The 17,769-nt window shown below is 50.6% G+C and overlaps 1 protein-coding gene across 1 annotated transcript in view; it reads left to right on the forward strand.

Annotated features, from left to right (window-relative positions):
* Window positions 1-17,769, forward strand: part of CUX2 (cut like homeobox 2) — a 187,008-nt gene that overhangs the window by 159,065 nt on the left and 10,174 nt on the right. The window contains exons 7-16 of the mRNA XM_056859406.1: window positions 1,160-1,236; window positions 1,962-2,028; window positions 6,540-6,588; window positions 6,680-6,784; window positions 8,297-8,488; window positions 8,922-8,980; window positions 11,015-11,063; window positions 11,174-11,273; window positions 12,352-13,014; window positions 15,701-15,802. Of these exons, the coding sequence (XP_056715384.1) occupies window positions 1,160-1,236; window positions 1,962-2,028; window positions 6,540-6,588; window positions 6,680-6,784; window positions 8,297-8,488; window positions 8,922-8,980; window positions 11,015-11,063; window positions 11,174-11,273; window positions 12,352-13,014; window positions 15,701-15,802 (1,463 nt within the window). The remainder of the gene's footprint in view (window positions 1-1,159; window positions 1,237-1,961; window positions 2,029-6,539; window positions 6,589-6,679; window positions 6,785-8,296; window positions 8,489-8,921; window positions 8,981-11,014; window positions 11,064-11,173; window positions 11,274-12,351; window positions 13,015-15,700; window positions 15,803-17,769) is intronic.

Genomic DNA, 17,769 nt, shown 5'->3' on the forward strand with positions numbered 1-17,769 from the left:
GAGAAACTGAGATGAGGGCCTTAATGTCCATGTAGAGGATGTTCATCTAGGAGTAGAAGTTGAAGCTGACGTGCAGACGTGTTTGTGTGTGCATGCGTACTTGAAAATTGCAGGGCTGGCAGGAGAGGCGAGTCAAGCTCAACCTCTTCCCAGGCAGCAGAATCCTCATACTTAGGGTTGCCAACCTTCAGGAGGCACCTGGAGATTTCCCACTATTACATTTGATCTCCAGATGGCCACGATTGGTTCTCTTAGAAAAAAGGGCTGCTCTGGAGGATGGCTTCTAGGACATTATACCCTGCTGAGGTCCATCCCCTCCCCAGGCTCCACCCACCAAATCTCCAGGTATTTCCCAAACCAGAACTGCTGACCTTACTCACACTATGTCCCCACCACCCCCACCCCAGTGAACTCTCCTTTCTGGGCTTCACAAACTTTGGCTTGGCTTCATAGCCAACTGAAGTCTGTGCTTATCCATGACCTGTCTCCCAAGTTCTTTTTTTGTGCCGAAGGGCTCTGGGAAGGGCAGGGGTCTTCCTCACTTTGTGCTGGACTTCACTGAAGGCTAAAGCAGTTTGAGGGACCCACTGGGAAAGAAAAAGCAAGTGGCCCTGTGGGGCTCCTTCTCCCAAGAAAAACAACCCCACCCCTTTCTCCCAAGTCCAGTGCTTGTGCCAGTTCACACGGAGCTTTTGCAAAGGTTGGAAGAAGTACAAGTCTCTTGCAACGCTTCCTACATAGGCATAGTTAGCAGGCCTCCCCTCCTCTGGATTCTCTGCGTTTCTGGAGACTTTGGGAAACAGGCCGGGAGTGGATTCCTGGCGCTGCTGTGTTGACTAACAGGCTGGTGTTTCAGAGTCCACGATCTGTTGTTAAAATGGAGGAATGGGACAGGAAATACTGAAGACTTATTAATCCTGTATAACTTTTATTCACATAAAGATTGAATTATAGAGTAGAGATTCATGTTTATATAAAATCTGTGGCAATTAAAAAATAAAGTCCTTTGTGGGGCCGAAAGGGAAGCTTAAGCATAGTACGTTTCACAAAGGACATGATTAATTTTTATAAATGAACATCCTAATTGTTGGCATGTGTTGAGTACTCCATTCTGGAAGGAAATAAAAGGAGATCTGTTTTGATGTGTTTCCCCTTCCAGGGGCCTACAGGAAGCACAGATCACTTTGGCTGCTCGGTTGGGGGAAGCAGAGGAAAAGATCAAAGTTCTCCATTCAGGTAGTTTAAGGATCCGGAGGTGTCTTGTTGCACTCACCTGAAGCTGCCTTATACTGAATCAGCCCCTTGGTCCATCAAAGTCAGTATTGTCTACTCAGACCAGCAGTGGCTCTCTAGGGTCTCAGGCAGAGGTCTTTCACATCACCTACTTGCCTAGTCCCTTTAACTGGAGATGAGGGTTGATGGTGAAGGCTGTTCGACAGTGAAATGCGCTGCCTCGGAGGGTGGTGGAGCCCCCATCTTTGGAGTCTTTAAGCTGAGGCTGGATGGCCATCTGTCGGGAGTGCTTTGATTGTGGGATCCTGCATGGCAGGGGGTTGGACTGAATGGCCCTTGGGGTCTCTTCCAACCTTGTGAACTTGTAAGCTGCCGGGGATTGAGCCTGAGACCTTCTGCATGTGAAGCAAAGGCTCTTCCACTGAGCCATGGCCTCTCCCCTCAAAGACAGGTTTCCTCATTTTCTAGGCTCCGTTTGGTGCCTCCCCCCACTCTCCAAGCACACCTTTCTGACATTTCCTGTAGTCACAGCTGCCCCAGATTTCTGTATGGGAGGGAGTTTCACCAAAGAGGGGCCACAACTGAGAAGCCCCATCCCTGGTGTTCACCCTCCTAAATTCAGAAAACGGGACAATGCCCAGTAGGGCATTCTTAACTGAGTGATGAACCTCACCTTCAGTTGTGTGTGTTCTTTTTTGTTGTTGTGTTGTTTTCCCCTTGCTGGTCAGCACTAAAGGCCACACAGACGGAACTGGTGGATTTGCGCTGCAAGTATGATGAAGAGGCCGCTTCCAAGTAAGTTGGACAACTTTGTACCTTCAGCATACAAGCCTTCCTTGACACGTTATAAATCGGTTGGGAATCACTGATGGCGAAAGAAATTGTGCCTCTGTAAAGATTCTAGTCCATTTAGTTTACAGTTTGCATGAACAGATGCACATTCCTGGCGGAAGGATCAGCGGAACTCCCCAAGACCAGCATTACATCCCAACTTTGGCTCGGTTTGCTCTGTGCTGGAATGCTGGCCGTGGTACGCCAAAATACTCATAAACCAATATAAAGCTAGTGCTGGTTCTCCCTTGCAGTCCTCCTTCGAAGCCATTGGTTGAATTGCTGTGATGTCATGGGATGTTTGCAAAGATTGTATTTGCTTGAGAGTGCATGGGAGGAAGATCAGCCGCAGAATTTCAAAGTTCCTATGAAGGAGCTGAAAGGACAATTTGGCATGGAGCTGTACTTGAAAAAGACATTTATGAGCATGGGGGGCAGAGAAGTGAGTGGGAAGAGGGATGAATACAGAAAGGTAGCTGAGAAGTTGTGGTGGTGGTGGGGAACTAAAGGAACAGGGCAGCCAAGAGATGGATGAAAAATGGACCAAATAGAAGGGAGCCTTGAGATTCACAAGCCTCAGGGATGAGGAAGGGTACCCTCTTGCCAATCCCTTTTAAAGGCAGAAGAGCAGGCAGGGCTGTGTTTTCTTCCTGATCAGTTGGCCACCGTACCTGCAGGCCAAGAAGGGAAGCCTGGGTGGGCAGGGTCCGAATTTCAGACACGGATCTTGGCCGAGCCAGCCGCATCTTCGGTAATGCTCCTTAGGGCTGTTGAAAAAAAATTCGGTAAAATTCGGATTTGGCAAAATTTGGCCCGTTTTTATTTGGGAAATGCCGAAGTCCAAACTCCCCCGATTCGGATCTGTGGAATTCGGCACTAAGTTCGGAGTTCGGGGAAAAATTCGGCCGTTAAAAGCCATTAAAAACACATTTGTGCCTTTCCGCAGCTGGGGGGGGGGCATTTTTGGAGGTAGAGGTCCCAAACTTTCATTGTAGCTTGAGGGGACCCTTCTTGCAAGAACCCCCAAGTTTTGTGAAGATTGGGTCAGGGGGTCCGAAGTTATGGGGCCTGGAAGGGGTCACCCCATCCTTAATGTGCATCTTTATTCCATTTATAGCACAGTCGCGGCTTTCTGCGGCTCCTGGGGGGGGCATTTTTGGAGGTAGAGGTCCCAAAATTTCAGTGTAGCTTGAGGGGACCCTTCTTGCAAGAACCCCCAGGTTTTGTAAAGATTGGGTCAGGGGGTCCAGACTTATGCCCCCCCCATCCAATGTAACTATTCTGAAAGTGCATCCAACAATGCTCAAAGCATAAGTAAACAGCATAACTAGCATGGGTAACGTATCTTTTCATTACAATACAGCCAAAGTGCATCTCATAAGGCTTCTAGCGTAAGTGCGACCTGCGCCAATTGCGTAACTTCAGTATTGATAGATTTCAATGCTGCTGGATTCAAATTTTCTACAGCAACAATCACACTCGCAAAGAATTCAAACCCTCCCCCCCAAGACAGGTAACTCCCCCCCAAATTACACTCCACAGAGGCAATCAAGCCCACCTCCCAGCAGAACAGGTAAACCCACCCCCCTTTGGCTTCCCCTCTCTCTCTCTCTCTCACACACACACACACAGAATCTCCCCCCCCCCACATACACAGGAAAAAAATTATTGAGAAAAGCCCCAAAATGGGTCTTACTGTGGATGTCTTCTCTTCCATCAGGAGCAGGGACTAGGAGTCAGGACTCAGGAGTAATCCAATACGATTCCATTTATGCACGGGAGGTTTTGCCTTGGAATTTCCGCTCTCTAGATGAACAGGATCGCCTGCTCCCAATCATTCCGGTGGGTGGATGGGGGAGACCGCATAACTGTAAATGGAATAAAGATGCACATTAAGGATGGGGGGACCCCCTCCGGGCCCCATAACTTTGGACCCCCGACCCAATCTTTACAAAACCTGGGGGTTCTTGCAAGAAGGGTTCCCTCAATCTACACTGAAAGTTTGGGACCTCTACTTCCAAACATGCCCCCCCCAGAGCCACGGAAAGGCACAAATGTGCACATGCACCCCACACACCGGGAACCCTCTCTCACACAAACAGACACTCTCTCTCCCCAGGCCGCACAGCAGCTGGGCTCACGCACTCAACCGCGACTGATTGGCCAGAAAAAGACCCAGCTTGGCCATCGATTGGCCACGGGAGAATGCTGCTTTGGGGGCGCTGAATTTATTCGGTGTCCGCCCGAACTCGCCTCGTCGTTTTCCCGCCTTTTTTGAATTTGGTTCCATCAGAACTAGAAACCCGCAAATCAGGGAAAATTCGGCTGTTTTTTGGTTCAGGATGAACCGAATCGACAGCCCTAATGCTCCTCTGCTAAGAACATGAACAGTTTTCTCCTTTTGCAATCCTGTGTATGGAAGAGAACCCAGACATGCAAATCAGCCTTTCTCCGTTAACTGGCAGGCTCCCAGAAGCAAGAGGAACCCTCCAGACGCACCCCGCCTCGAGGATGGAGATTACATTTAACAGCCTTAATGAAACCTGTTTGCTTGTGTTTATTTTATGCGTGAAAGGGGATTTCTTTGCCTTCTCTCCTCCGCTCTCGTTTCCTTTCTTGGCGGCAGCAAACCCAAGAAGCTGCCAAAACTGGGTGGCTTCCCCGCCCCCTCCCAGCTATTTAAACTTTCTGATGTTCTTGCTAATGTCAACCTCAGCTGCCACCCCCAAACTTCTCATTCTGATGATGCAACCGAGTTGCAACCCTTAATCATATCATACCAAAGCAGATGTTCTGTGATCATATCCCGTGCCCGTTGGCCTGGGTGCAGGATGGTAAATAATGTCTTTGATTAAGGCTGTAGCTGGTGCATTCTGCCTGAGGGAGAATGAAGCTGGGGTTGGGGGCAGAGAGGACACCCTTCTGCTCCTTGGCACCAGCATTCCTCTGGGGGCTCCATCCCCTCGTCCTACAAAGCTGTTAGTTAGATGTCATGTTGGAAGCTTTGGATGCTTGTTCTGCCACAAAAAATGGAGCATGACAGCATGTCTTGGGGCTGCTGGGGCGGAATGGTGAGTGGGAAGCAATTAAGTGGCTGCAAATATTCCTCCATTGACAAATGACTGTGGAAGAACTGAAAGGAGGTGGGGAATCACATTCTGGAAGTTGTCCCGGAGAAGAGTGGATGTCCCAAGTGGCTGTTCTGGGGAGATATGCGGGCACTCTCATTCCTGATCCCTACCAGCCAGATGGCACACTGTACACAAGAGTTGGATAGGGCAGATCCACGCAGGAACCAGAGAGGCATAAATAGACCAGAGGGCCAGTCTGGGTGGAAGAGGGTTAGAGAGGGTCTGGTTAGAAGATCTATACCTCTCTTGCATTTCCAGGGGGGTTGTAAAACAGATTGCTTTAGAAGAGACCCGGCCGCCTCAAAATTGTGCTCTGTGGGTATACTGAAAAAATGATAATCTTTAGTGTTATGTTTTAAAGCTTCTTTTCCCCACTAGCTGTATTAATTCCATTGTTTTTAGAATTATGTGGGAGGGGGGTGTACTTTTTTTACTGTTGTTTCTTTCCTTGGATCTCGTTTATCTGGGAGAAAGGCAGGATTATAAATGTTCCATACATAAATTTAAATAAATTATTTCCCGCAAAAACTGACCCAATACACCTACCCCCCCATGATACCTTAAAGACTAACTCCAATACTGCAGTCTGCACTTTTGTGAACCAGAGTCTGCTTCTTCAGATGCATGTGAGGTATCTGACAATCTGGGCTTTGTTAGCTTTTCAGGTGCCCCAAGATTCTTTACTATTTGGGCTGCCGCAGGCAATAAGGTGACTCCCCCAGATGTTGCCTGAAGTGAATTTTCCCACCCGCTCAATCCTCTGCCCACGGCCCAGGCTGCATAATCAAGCCAGTGCTGTTCTTTGAGCTAAGTGACCTACAGTGACTGTAGGGTTAGATATGCCCTGACCTGGATGGCCCAGCTAGCCTGATCTCTTCAGATCTCAGAAGCTAAGCAGGGTCAGACCTGGCTAGTACATGGACGGGAGACCACCAAAGAGCTCCAGGGTCCCTACATAGAGGCGGATAATGGCAAACCATCTCTGAACATCTCTTGCCTTGAAAACCCTACAGGGTTGCCATAAGTTGGCGGCGATTTGACGGCACTTTCCACCCCCTCCCCAGGGTTACACATCGCACACAAAACCAAAAATGAGTCCTGTCTTTTTAGAGTGTGGACAATCTCTTTTCCTTGCCCTTTCCCTTAAGAGCAAAACTGCAGTCAATCTTTTGACCTTTCCTCCCACTAAATCCCAGTGGTCAGATGAAATTGCACTGGGGGCCAAACGCAGGCTCCCCGCTGGCCTTCCGCCTTCTAGAGCTGTGTGTGCTGTGTGACAGGTGTCTTCCGCCAAGCATCGTGTGTTCTGACTTGTAACCACTTGTCCTTATTTTGCTGCCCCAGGTCAGACGAAGTGGCCATGATCATGACAAATCTCGAAAAAGCCAATCAGGTAAGGAGCTGGGGCTGAGGCGCGTTGCTGGCATTTTCAGCGAGATGCAGAGGAGCCCCTTGTGATGTTTTGTCTCTTCTTCTTCTGGCAGAGAGCCGAGGCTGCCCAGAGGGAGGTCGAGAGTCTTCGGGAACAGCTTGCGTCCGTAAACAGCTCCCTGCGCCTGGCCTGCTGCTCTCCGCAGGGACCCAGTGGGGTGAGGACCAAGAAGGGGGGTGCTCGTCAGCGGTCAGCCGACCAGGAAGTGACCTAGTTGGGTCCCTTTTTGATGCCAGGCATCCTGTGAGAAACAATTCAGGGGAGGGGCCGTGGCTCAGTGGAAGAGCTTCTGCTTGGCATGCAGAAGGTCCCAGGTTCAATCCCCGGCATCTCCAGTTAAAAATAACCAGGTAGTAGGTGATATGAAAGACCTCTGCCTGAGACCCTGGAGAGCCATTGCCAGTCTTGAGTAGACAGTACTGAATGTTGATGGGCCGAGGGTCTGATTCAGCAGAAGGCAGCTTCATGTGTTCTGGGGAGGAGCTGTGGCTCAGTGGCAGAGCATCTGCTTGGCATGCAGAAGGTCCCAGGTTCAGTCCCTGGCATCTCCAGTTAAAAAGATCAGGTTGAAAGTAATGCAGAATACCTCTGCCTGAACCCCTGGAGAGCTGCTGCCTGTCTGACTAAGCAGTACTGATCTTGACGGACCAAGGACCTGATTGAGTATATGGCAGCTTCATGTATGTTGAACTGAAGACTGTCGATTGGGGGTTCTGGGGCCCAAACTGGGGAATCTCTCTGGCCTGGGACAGCTGAGTGAGCTATGAGGGACCGTTTGTACTCAGGCCTAGTAGCAGCAGCATTTCAGGCTCGGAAGGAAATGGCCTCTGACATAGTCTCCATTTGAAGGCCAAGCTAGGCAAGGCATGCTGGAAGTTTCACGTTGGGAACTCCTGAGAGGTTTTACTTTATAAGTATCTGGCACATGGGAGACTGATACAGATGTGGGGGGATTAAGCTCCCCCACCCCATTTTAACAGCCCAATGGAGTGGCTGTTTTTCCCATTTGGACAAAGATACAAATGTCATGTGGCACGCCAACTGGGCATAGATAGCACCTTTCATGTTGGGAAGGTGACATAGGAGGAAACCACATAACCCCCCTCCCAGCTCATGGTCCCAATTCCAACGCATGAAGCTGCATTTACAGAGGACAGAAATACTCGGGAGCACCACAAGGAACTTCTATCTTCTTGTGTAGTTCGTTCTATTATTGTTAAATTGGTCAACCGGTGACTCAAACTTAACGTATATGCCAAAGTGGATCTAGTAGCATAAGGCAGAAGGGAATATTCTTTTATTTACCTCATTTAAAGCCTGCCTTTCTCCCCAGTGGGGGAGTCAGAGTGGCTTACGTCATTCTCGTCCATTTTATCCTCACAACAACCCTGTGAGGTAGTGTGTGTAACAGGCCCAGGGTCACCCAGCAAGCTTCCATGGCAAAGTGAGGATTCAGACCTGGATCTTCCTAGTCCAACACTCTTAACCACAACACCATGTTGGCTCAGGGAAAACAATATTTTCTGGACTAGGTGCGAATCGCCATTGGACGTGCCCTGGCAGCTTCTCAAGACATCCCTCCTCCCCTGACAGGTTGCCTGCAAGGTCCTTTTGCATGTCTGTCCTGGGAGGTTTCAGTCTCCCTGCCCTCAAAGCTCTTCTTTTGTAGGATAAAGTGAATTACTCCTTGTGTCCGGGGCCACGGCTTGAGGCGGCGCTGGCAGCCAAGGACCGGGAGATCCTCCGGCTTCTCAAAGAGATCCAGCATTTGCAAACGTCTATGCAGGAGCTGGAAGAGTCTTCAGCCAATCAGATTGCAGACCTGGAGCGGCAGCTGGCAGCCAAAAACGAGGCCATCGAAGTAGGCGGGGATTCCAATGCACAAGGGTTTCTCCAAAGACATGCATGAAGATAGTTTCAGAGCGTAGCCCTGTTGGTCTGTGGTGGAAGAGCTAGGTTCGAGTCCAGCCGCACCTTAGAGACCAACAAGATTTCTAGGGGAAGAACTTTCGAGAGTCAGGGAAGCTGGCTTGAATCTGGACTTGCATCTAGCTCTCCCAGAGACTTGGTGCTGGGGGGTGGGGGCATGGCCTGCCCTGTTCCCTGTGCCACTGAGCGCCAGTGGGTGGGGGCACCACAGAAGGAAGTTTTGGCTTTCATGTCCTGCTTCTGGACCTTCTGGGGGATGTGGGGTGGGGCCACTGAGGGAAGCAGTAGGCTGGGTGAGACGGACCCCCTGGGCCTGATCCAGCGTAGGCTGTTCTTACGCAATTCTGACTTTTCTTCTCCCCTAGAAACTGGAAGACAAACTCAGAGCCCAGTCGGATTATGAGGAGATCAAGACTGAACTGAGGTACCCCCCTCCCAATATATCCACAGTCTCTTTGTGTTCTCCCCCCGCCCAGTGCTTTGGGGCCTCCAGGTGGCCTCATCGGCAGTTGTTTGCTTCTCGGCACTGAGATGTCCGTGCCGGGCTGTTGCCCATTTTACTCTCACTGAACACACACACACACACACAAATGGGGGGGGGGGAGAAACCCAATCTAAGAAACCAAAAGCTGGGTACCCAAGGTTGGGTAAAAAAGAAAATTGTATAGTAGAAAAACCCTGGGCCTCATGCAAAGTGTGGATGCAAGTAGGTATTCTACATAGAGGGATCTCTAATTTGAAATTGTTTATACATCCTATATACATGCCTGGGCTGGTATAAAGTTATCTATCTATGTATGGTCGTACATTTGTTTAATACTTGTGTGTGTATTATATGAGTTTTTATTTGACCACTGAGGAAGGCCTGTAGGCCGAAACCCGCATGGTCTGTGTGGTTCAGGTCTATCAACCTTATGAGTTGCCATTGCGCCTTGTTTTATAATTTTTAATGTTTTTAACCAAGATGTAAGTGCCTTAAAATAAAAATATTTTTCTATTATACAATTTTATCTTTTCCACCCAAACTTGGGCACCCAGCCCATTTTTCTGTCCCCAGATTTTCAGGTTTGGGGCGGTGAGGGGCTGTGGCTCAGTGGTAGAGCATCTGCTTTCCATGCAGAAGTCCCCAGGTTCAATCCCCAGCATCCGTTAAAGGGACTGGGCAAGTAGGTGGAGGTGAAAGACCCCTGCCTGAGACCCTGGAGAGCCACTTCTGGTCTTAGACAATACTGACTTTGATAGACCAAGCATCTGATTCATATAAGGTAGCTGTAGGAGCTGGAGCCCTGGGGTGTGGGTTCCCCTGCTCCTCTATTGCCTCTCCCCGGCGAGCCAACGGGGCTTCATCGGCCTCAGAACATGCGGAGGGAGAATCAGAGTCACTTTCTCCCCCCGATGCAGCCAGAGTCTCTCTACTGCCGGCAGACAGTCAAGGAGACACCTGACCTCTCTCCTCCCTGGCCTCCACTCTTCTGGCCTTTATAAAGGCCTGGCTGCGCTCCACCCCCTTCTAGGCCCCGCCCCCGAGACCTTATAAGGGATGAAGGGCCCTCCTCCGGAAGCAGGTCGCCATACCGGCTCTGCTTCCGGTCCTACCTCCCGGCCGGTGCCTCTCTTCCCCTCCCCCTTGTGAGGGTTGAGGGGAACCTGCCGGCCCGGGGCGCCTCGGGACTGCCGCGGCCTCGCCCAGGCCGCGCCCGCCCGCCTGTCAGCTGCTCGGAGGGCTGGTCTTCCCGGTGGCCCGCTGGGGCGGCAAGACCCCTGTGTGCTCCGTGGCCGCCCGGGGTTCCAACGCCGTCCCCCGTCCGTCGGCCCCCCCCTCCCTCTCTCGGGGGTCGGCCGTCTCTTCCCTCCCGGCCCGCCCCCCCGGCCGGGTCTTCCTTGCGGGCGGCTCCCTTGCCAGCTGCGGAGCCTGTGGGAATAAACACACGGACAGGTAAGGTGTCGGCTCCTTGGGTGTCCCCCACCCCCTCCTGAGTCCTCCCCTCCTGTGGGGTCCTAGAGGCATCGGGGCCCCGTAGTCCCGGACGGACCGAGCGAGGGGCCGTCTCGGGACAGTAGCTTCATGTGTTCATGTGAGAGTAGAATAAGTGGGGCCTTTGAGGCTCACAGCTCAGATCCTTGGCGATTGTACTGTCCTGCAAGCCTAGCCACTCAGTGAGCAAGAAGGGTCTGAGACCCACATCTGGGCCTTTCTCCAGCCCGCCGCTAAAGCTGGGGAAAGTGCTGTGGCTCGGTGTTACATCATCTGCTTGGCATGCAGCAGGTCCCAGGTTCAATCCCTGGCATCTCCAGCTAAAAGGATCAGGTTGTAGGTGGTGCAAAAGATCTCTGCCTGAGACCCTAGAGAGTTGCTGCTAGTCTGAGTAGACCAAGACTGACTTTGATTGTCTGATGGTCTGATTCCGTATCAGGCAGCTCAGTGTGTACATTTGTGTGTGCCCTTTTTCTCTTTCAGCATCTTGAAGGCAATGAAGCTGGCTTCCTCAAACTGCAGCCTTTCACAGGCAAGTACGCACGGCATGAAGGATTGCTCAGGAAATGTTAGCAAAATCCCATGACCTTTTTGAGGAAAGCTTCCCAAACCGTGATCTTTCTTTTTTTTAACTTCCTTTAGAGCATATCAAAACCCAGCGACGCTTTGCTTCTGGGAAAAGAATCTTTCTTCGCATCTCAGAAGTATCTGCTGGAAAAACCCAGCCTTGGGCACAATACTGGTAAGTTGGAAATATTGATGTTGGAATGGTGAGTGTTGAAATAGAGTTTTTTTAGTTTCTTGTTGGTTTCGGCAGGAGAAGAGTTTTTCCCCCTTTAAAGGCAGCGGTCCCCTCCTAAGAACATAACATAAATATTGAGGAGTCTGACAAAGGGGTCTAACAGTCTCTGCTTATAGGTAGATTTGTACCTACCTGGGCAAAGGTGTATTCAGTGGCAACTGCTGCTGTTGAGTTTCTGGGCTCAGGTCAAAATGGTGGTGGTCTTTTTATTAACAGTTAGCATTTGCGTTGCTCTTTTAAGAGTGCTTTCCTTTATCATCTTGACTGTAATGCCAACAACAGCCTCTTAAGGTAGATGAGTATGTGATTCTCAGGCTAAAAGAGTGTCTTGTCCAAATGCCACCTGGTCAACCTGTGGCAGAGGTGAGATTCAAACAATCTAAAAAGTAAACCTTTTGGGGATTGAAGCATAAAGGTGTGCCACTGCTGTTGAAAAATGTTACCTTAATTTTTTTTTAAATTGAATGTCTGGAGAAACACCCCCTTCCCCATTCTTCTAGGTGTCTAGATGTCCATGTCAGGCTGTTGCCCATTTTACTCTCACCGAACCAAAAAAAAAAAAAAGGGGGGGGAGAGAAACCTAACCTAAAAAACCAAAAGCTGGGTACCCAAGGTTGGGTGGAAAAGATACAATTGTATAATAGAAAAATATTTTATTTTTTAAAGGCGAAGATAGTCCCCTGTGCAAGCACTGGGTCATTCCTGACCCATGGGGTGATGTCACATCCTGATGTTTCCTAGGCAGACTATGTTTAAGGGGTGGTTTGCCATTGCCTTCCCCAGTCGTCTACATTTTACCCCCCAGCAAGCTGGGTACTTATTTTACTGACCTCGGAAGGATGGAAGGCTGAGTTGACCTTGAGCCGGCTACCTGAAACCGAATCCCGTCGGGATCGAACTCAGGTCGTGAGCAGAGCTTTTGACTGCAGTACTGCAGCTTACCACTCTGCGTGGTAATGAGAACTTTCCTGGGAAGCTATAGTTGGTGTGTGTCTCTCCTTCTCTCTCTGGTCTCTAGAGGAGGACCCCTCGGAGGACGAGTCGGTGAAGGACTCCATGGGCACGGACCAGTCCTACCCTTCCCCTCAGCAGCTCTTGCACACGCCCAGGGAAGACTCTGCCTCCCCCACACTCATCCAGCCCCTACTGGGTCCCGCCGTGGCTCAGGAAGTACCAAGGACCTTCTCGCTGTCTCCGTTTCCTAGCCTGGGCGCTGCCGAACGGATCCCCTTAGACTCCCTCCTCCCCAAACAGATGGGGCCTCCCGCGTACAAGAGTGAGAACAGCGGCGCGGGGGCCTTCCCGTCCCCTTTCTATGCCTCCAAAGGGGCCATATTGCCCAGCAACCCCAGTCAAACCCTCCCAGCCAGCGAGGCGAGCCCGCCCAGTGACCAGTCTGAAGGCAGCAGCTCCACTGGTTCATTGGACGAGGAGCAGCTGGACACGGCCGAGATCGCTTTCCAGGTGAAGGAGCAGCTCCTCAAGCACAACATCGGGCAGCGCGTCTTCGGCCACTATGTGCTGGGCCTCTCACAAGGCTCCGTCAGCGAGATTCTGGCCAGGCCGAAGCCATGGCGCAAGCTGACCGTCAAGGGAAAAGAGCCGTTCATCAAGATGAAGCAGTTTCTCTCTGATGAGCAGAACGTCTTGGCTCTGAGGACCATTCAGGTGCGCCAGAGAGGTGAGTGGACCAGGTAGGAAGTTTGCTGGCAGACATGGTTGACAGTGTTCCTTTTTGCACCAAGAGCAGTTCATTCAGGGAAGTACAGATAGGTTCCCCTATGCTCTTTAACCTTGGTAAAACCTTGAAGAACCAGCGTGGTGTAGTGGTTAAGAGCAGTGGTTTGGAGCGGTGGACTCTGATCCGGAGAACCGGGTTTGATTACCCACTCCTCCACATGAGCGGTGGAGGCTAATCGGGTGAACTGGATTTGCTTCCCCACTCCTACACATGAAGCCAGCTGGGTGACCTTGGGCTAATCACACTCTCTCAGCCTCACTTACCTCACAGGGTGTCTGTTGTCGGTAGGGGAAGGGGAGGTGATTTGTAAGCCAGTTTGATTCTCCCTTGTGGGGAACCCAGATTTTTGCTGCTATATTTGGTTCCAGTCAGTAACCCTCGGCCTAAGGAGAAATATGTAGAAATCAGGACTCTGCTGAATTAAAAATTTCTCCAAACACCGAACAGAAGATCAAATGTGACCTAGTCAAAAGCGGCCACTGCTAGCCATTCAGGGGCTCCAGCTGGGATCCCTGCCGGCTTGGGAAATGACACGTCAAAAACGAAACTGCACCAGACGCCTTGCAAAATATGTTTTATTCGTCTGTTTCGACAAATGGCCTTTAATTATTCATCATAATTCTTCTTGCCATGCGGGCTTGCTGGGCTTTGAGTCCTGTTTTCCTTTTAAAACATCCCTTAATAAATAAATAGATCGCAGCAGGGCCCTTCCCTTGAAGAGAAACGAGCGGTGCATTTCTGGAGCACCCTTATTCCAGTAGAAGGCGAGACACAAGCAGGAAAAGCTCCTGTTTAACAAAGGGACAGACGGGTTCAGTGGGACTAGGGAGAGGGGCGGCCTAATCCTGCCAGGGATAAGATGCTCCAGCACATCAGAATATGTATTTATTTATTTGTAAATGCTTAGAGTTGCTTATGTAAAAAACTTTCAAATGTTCATAATTAAAATACACCCAGGTAAAAGGTGAACATCCCAACATTTACTAGGCAGACTTTGTTTTACGGGGTGGTTTGCCAGTGCCTTCCCCAGTCATCTCCCCTTTACCTCCACCAAGCTGGGCACTCATTTGACCGACCTTGGAAGGATGGAAGGCTGAGTCAACCTTGAGCCAGCTACCTGAAACCAACTTCCGTTGGGATCGAAAGGTTGTGAGCAGAGCTTTTGACTGCAGTACTGCAGCTTAACACTCTGCGCCATGGGGCTCAAAATCCACCTGAGGCCTTGGTAAATAAAATAGCTTTTACTTGGCATCTAGAGGAGATGCAGTGGTCAGAGCAGGGGTGTGAAACATACAACCCGTGGGCTGGATCTGTCCCCTTGAGAGCTCTTATCCGGTCCGTGAGCCAGATGAGGCAATCACACACACACCAGTCCCAATCTGGGCTGGCAAGCCCACTGTGCCGAGGCAGCCACTACACCCCACCCGACTTCCGATCTGGGCCCGGCCCAGCCTCTGCTTAAAAACCTCCAGGGAACGAGCACTTATCACCTCTTGAGGGTCTGTTCCACGGGAGGTGGTAAGTGCTCCTTCCCTGGAGGTTTTTAAGCAGAGGCTAGATGGCCATCTGTCAGCAATCCTGATTGAACACATGAACACATGAAGCTGCCTTATACCGAATCAGACCCTTGGTCCATCAAAGTCAGTATTGTCTACTCAGACCGGCAGCGGCTCTCCAGGATCTCAGGCAGAGGTCTTTTCCATCACCTACTTGCCTGGTCCCTTTAACTGGAGATGCCAGGGATTGAACCTGGGACCTTCTGCATGCCAAGCAGATGCTCTACCACTGAGCTACGCCCCCTCTATGACCTTAGGCAGATGACGAGAGGGAGGGCATCTTGGCCATCTTCTGGGCACAGAGTAGAGGTCACTGGGCATGTGGGGGGGGAGGTAGTTGTGAATTTCCTGCATTGTGCAGGGAGTTGGACTAGATGACCCAGGTGGTCCCTTCCAACTCTATGATTCTATTATTTATGTCATATCCAGCCCTCGTAACAAATGAGTTTGACACCCCTGGATTAGAGTGTCGAACTAAGATCTGAGAGACCCGGGTTCAAATCCTCCCTGTGCCATTAAAGCCCCACTGGGTAACTTTGGGGCAGTCACTCTTTCTCAGCCTGTCCTACCTCACAGGGTGGTGGTTGTTAGAATAAAATGGAGGAGGGAGAAGAATGTTGTAAGCCGCTTTGGGATCAAAGTGACCGTCAAAATAAAAATAAAATATTGGTGAGGGCAATCTGGTGAACATCCCTGAGGGTGGCATTCCACGGATGGGGTGTCAGCGGGGAGAAAAAGGCCCATCTCTGACAAAAACACCCACCCTTTATTGTAAGCGGCGCTTCAGCAAGTCACCTTGCAAATGGGCAGGTTCATATCTGCGAGGCCAGTAGTAAGGAGACTTTTGGCCTCCCCAGCCACCGGGTTGTAAGCTGCTTTGAACCACAAGGAAAAGGCGGGGTATAAATGTTTTCATAAATAAATAAAATAAGGCTGATGTCGAGAGCTGCTTGTTTCCAACAGGACCTCCTAAAAATAACCGAGTGTCTTCTGTTGTTGACATTACACATGTTGAGCCGGTTCAAAGCAGAGGGCAGTGCAACACCTTGCTCTTGTGTTTCTTTGATCAGGTAGCATCACGCCAAGGATCAGAACTCCAGAAACCGGCTCCGATGACGCCATCAAGAACATCCTAGAGCAAGCCAAGAAGGAGATTGAGTCACAGAAAGGAGGTACGGGACCAGAGAGGCTCGGCCTAATTGATCTGCCCGTTTTCACATATTCTGTTGCTTTAGAGCAGGGGTCTCCAAGCTTTTTGAGCCTGCCGGCATGTGGAATTCTGACATGGGGTGGTGGGCACAATCGCGAAACGGCTGCCACAGGGGGTGGAACCAGCCATGAAATGGCTGCTGCAGGAGGCGGAGGCGGCCACAAAATGTCAGGGACCAAGGTGATATAAAACTCTAATAGTAACTCTTCAACTTTTCAGGTAGAGGCTCTGTTTAACAGGATGCTTTTGAGCTTGCACAACTAGAAGCCCTGCTGGATAAAAGCCTCCCTAGCCCCACCCACCAGGAATGGTGTCCGTAGGTGCCATGGCACCCACGGGCACCATGTTGGGGACCCCTGCTTTAGAGGATGCTGAGTAGTTTAAAAGGGTCTTTCTGAGCCACAGCCCTCCACTGAGGTAGTAGACAATTCAAAAGACCACTGCCTGAGACCCTGGAGAGCCACTGCCGGTTCAAGTTGACAAGACTGACCTTGATGGGCTGATTGTCAGATTCAGTATAAGGCAGATTCATGTGTGTCCGTGCATGTCCATATTCATGTTCAGTGTTCACGTGTGTCCATGTTCAAGCCACAAGAAGATAAAAAGATGGAAATGTGGGATGAGTCCTGTATACGAATGCTCTTAAAGTAGGACCCTTCCTCCCTTCGGTCTTGTTGATGTTCAATGCGGCTGCTTTAACTTTTTAAAATGATCGCTTTGGGGTGGCTGAAATTCTGCATGAGAGGAGAAATACACAGGATTTGTCGGAGTCCTAATTAGCGTGGTGTGCATTGCCCTCTGCTGGTGACTTCCATGTAGGAATTTGACAGCCACTGAAGGGGTCCCCGGTGTATTCTGGGGCAAGGCACACGTGCTGGCTACACAGGAACTGTGCAGCACAGTAGAAGCCCTCTAGGAATGCATCAGGCATCAGCCCCAGAGCTTTTGGTTAGGAATGCATGCATGCTTTTTTAGACAACATAGATCCTACTTCTCCTTCTCCCCCCATCTGGTTGGTTGTGGCCCACACAATCCCCCCACACATCACCTGAGGCTGACCTCCTCAGGAGTGGCCAAGTTCTGGATAAAGGGGGCCCGGTCCAGCAATAAGGGGAGGGGCCATGGCTCAGTGGTAGAGCCTCTGCTTGGCATGCAGAAGGTCCTAGGTTCAATCCCCAGCATCTCCAGTTAAAGGGACTAGGCGAGTAGGTGATGTGAAAGACCTCTGCCTGAGACTCTGGAGATCCGCTGCCGGTCTGAGTAGACAAGACTGATTTCAATGGACCAAGGGTCTGATTCAGTATAAGGCAGATTCGTGTATTTATAGGGGAGAGGCTGTGGCTCAGTGGTAGAGCCTCTGCTTGGCATGTAGAAGGTCCCAGGTTCAATCCCTGGCTTCTCCAGTGACAGGGGCTAGGCAAGTAGGTGATGGGAAAGTCCTCCACCTGAGACCCTGGAAAGCGGCTACTAGTCTGAGTAGACAATACAGACTTTGATGGACCAAGGGTCTGATTCCATATAAGGCAGCTTCGTGGGTGTTCAAGGTAGTAGGTGCCGTGGGGCAGAGCAAGGGTGTGTGTGCGTGTTGGCTAATTAAATTTCCATCAGGGTGACTCGGTTGACACCCAGTGAGCTCTTCACACATGAAGCTGCCTTATCCTTGGTCCATCAAGGTCACTATTGTCTACTCAGACTGGCAGTGGTTCTCCAGGGTTTCAGGCGGAAGTCTTTCACATCACCTACTCCCTGGTCCTTTTAACTGGAGATGCAGGGGGATTGAACCTGGGACCTTTCGCATGCCAAGCAGAAGTTCTTCCACTGAGCCACAACCATAGCCTTCCCCTCCTGCTTTCCACCCTCACCCATGTTAGCCAGCATGGCGCAGTGGTTAAGAGCAGTGGTTTGGAGCGGTGGACTGTAATCTGGTGA

This window comes from Euleptes europaea, chromosome 13, assembly GCF_029931775.1.
Source record: "Euleptes europaea isolate rEulEur1 chromosome 13, rEulEur1.hap1, whole genome shotgun sequence".
NCBI lineage: Eukaryota > Metazoa > Chordata > Lepidosauria > Squamata > Sphaerodactylidae > Euleptes > Euleptes europaea.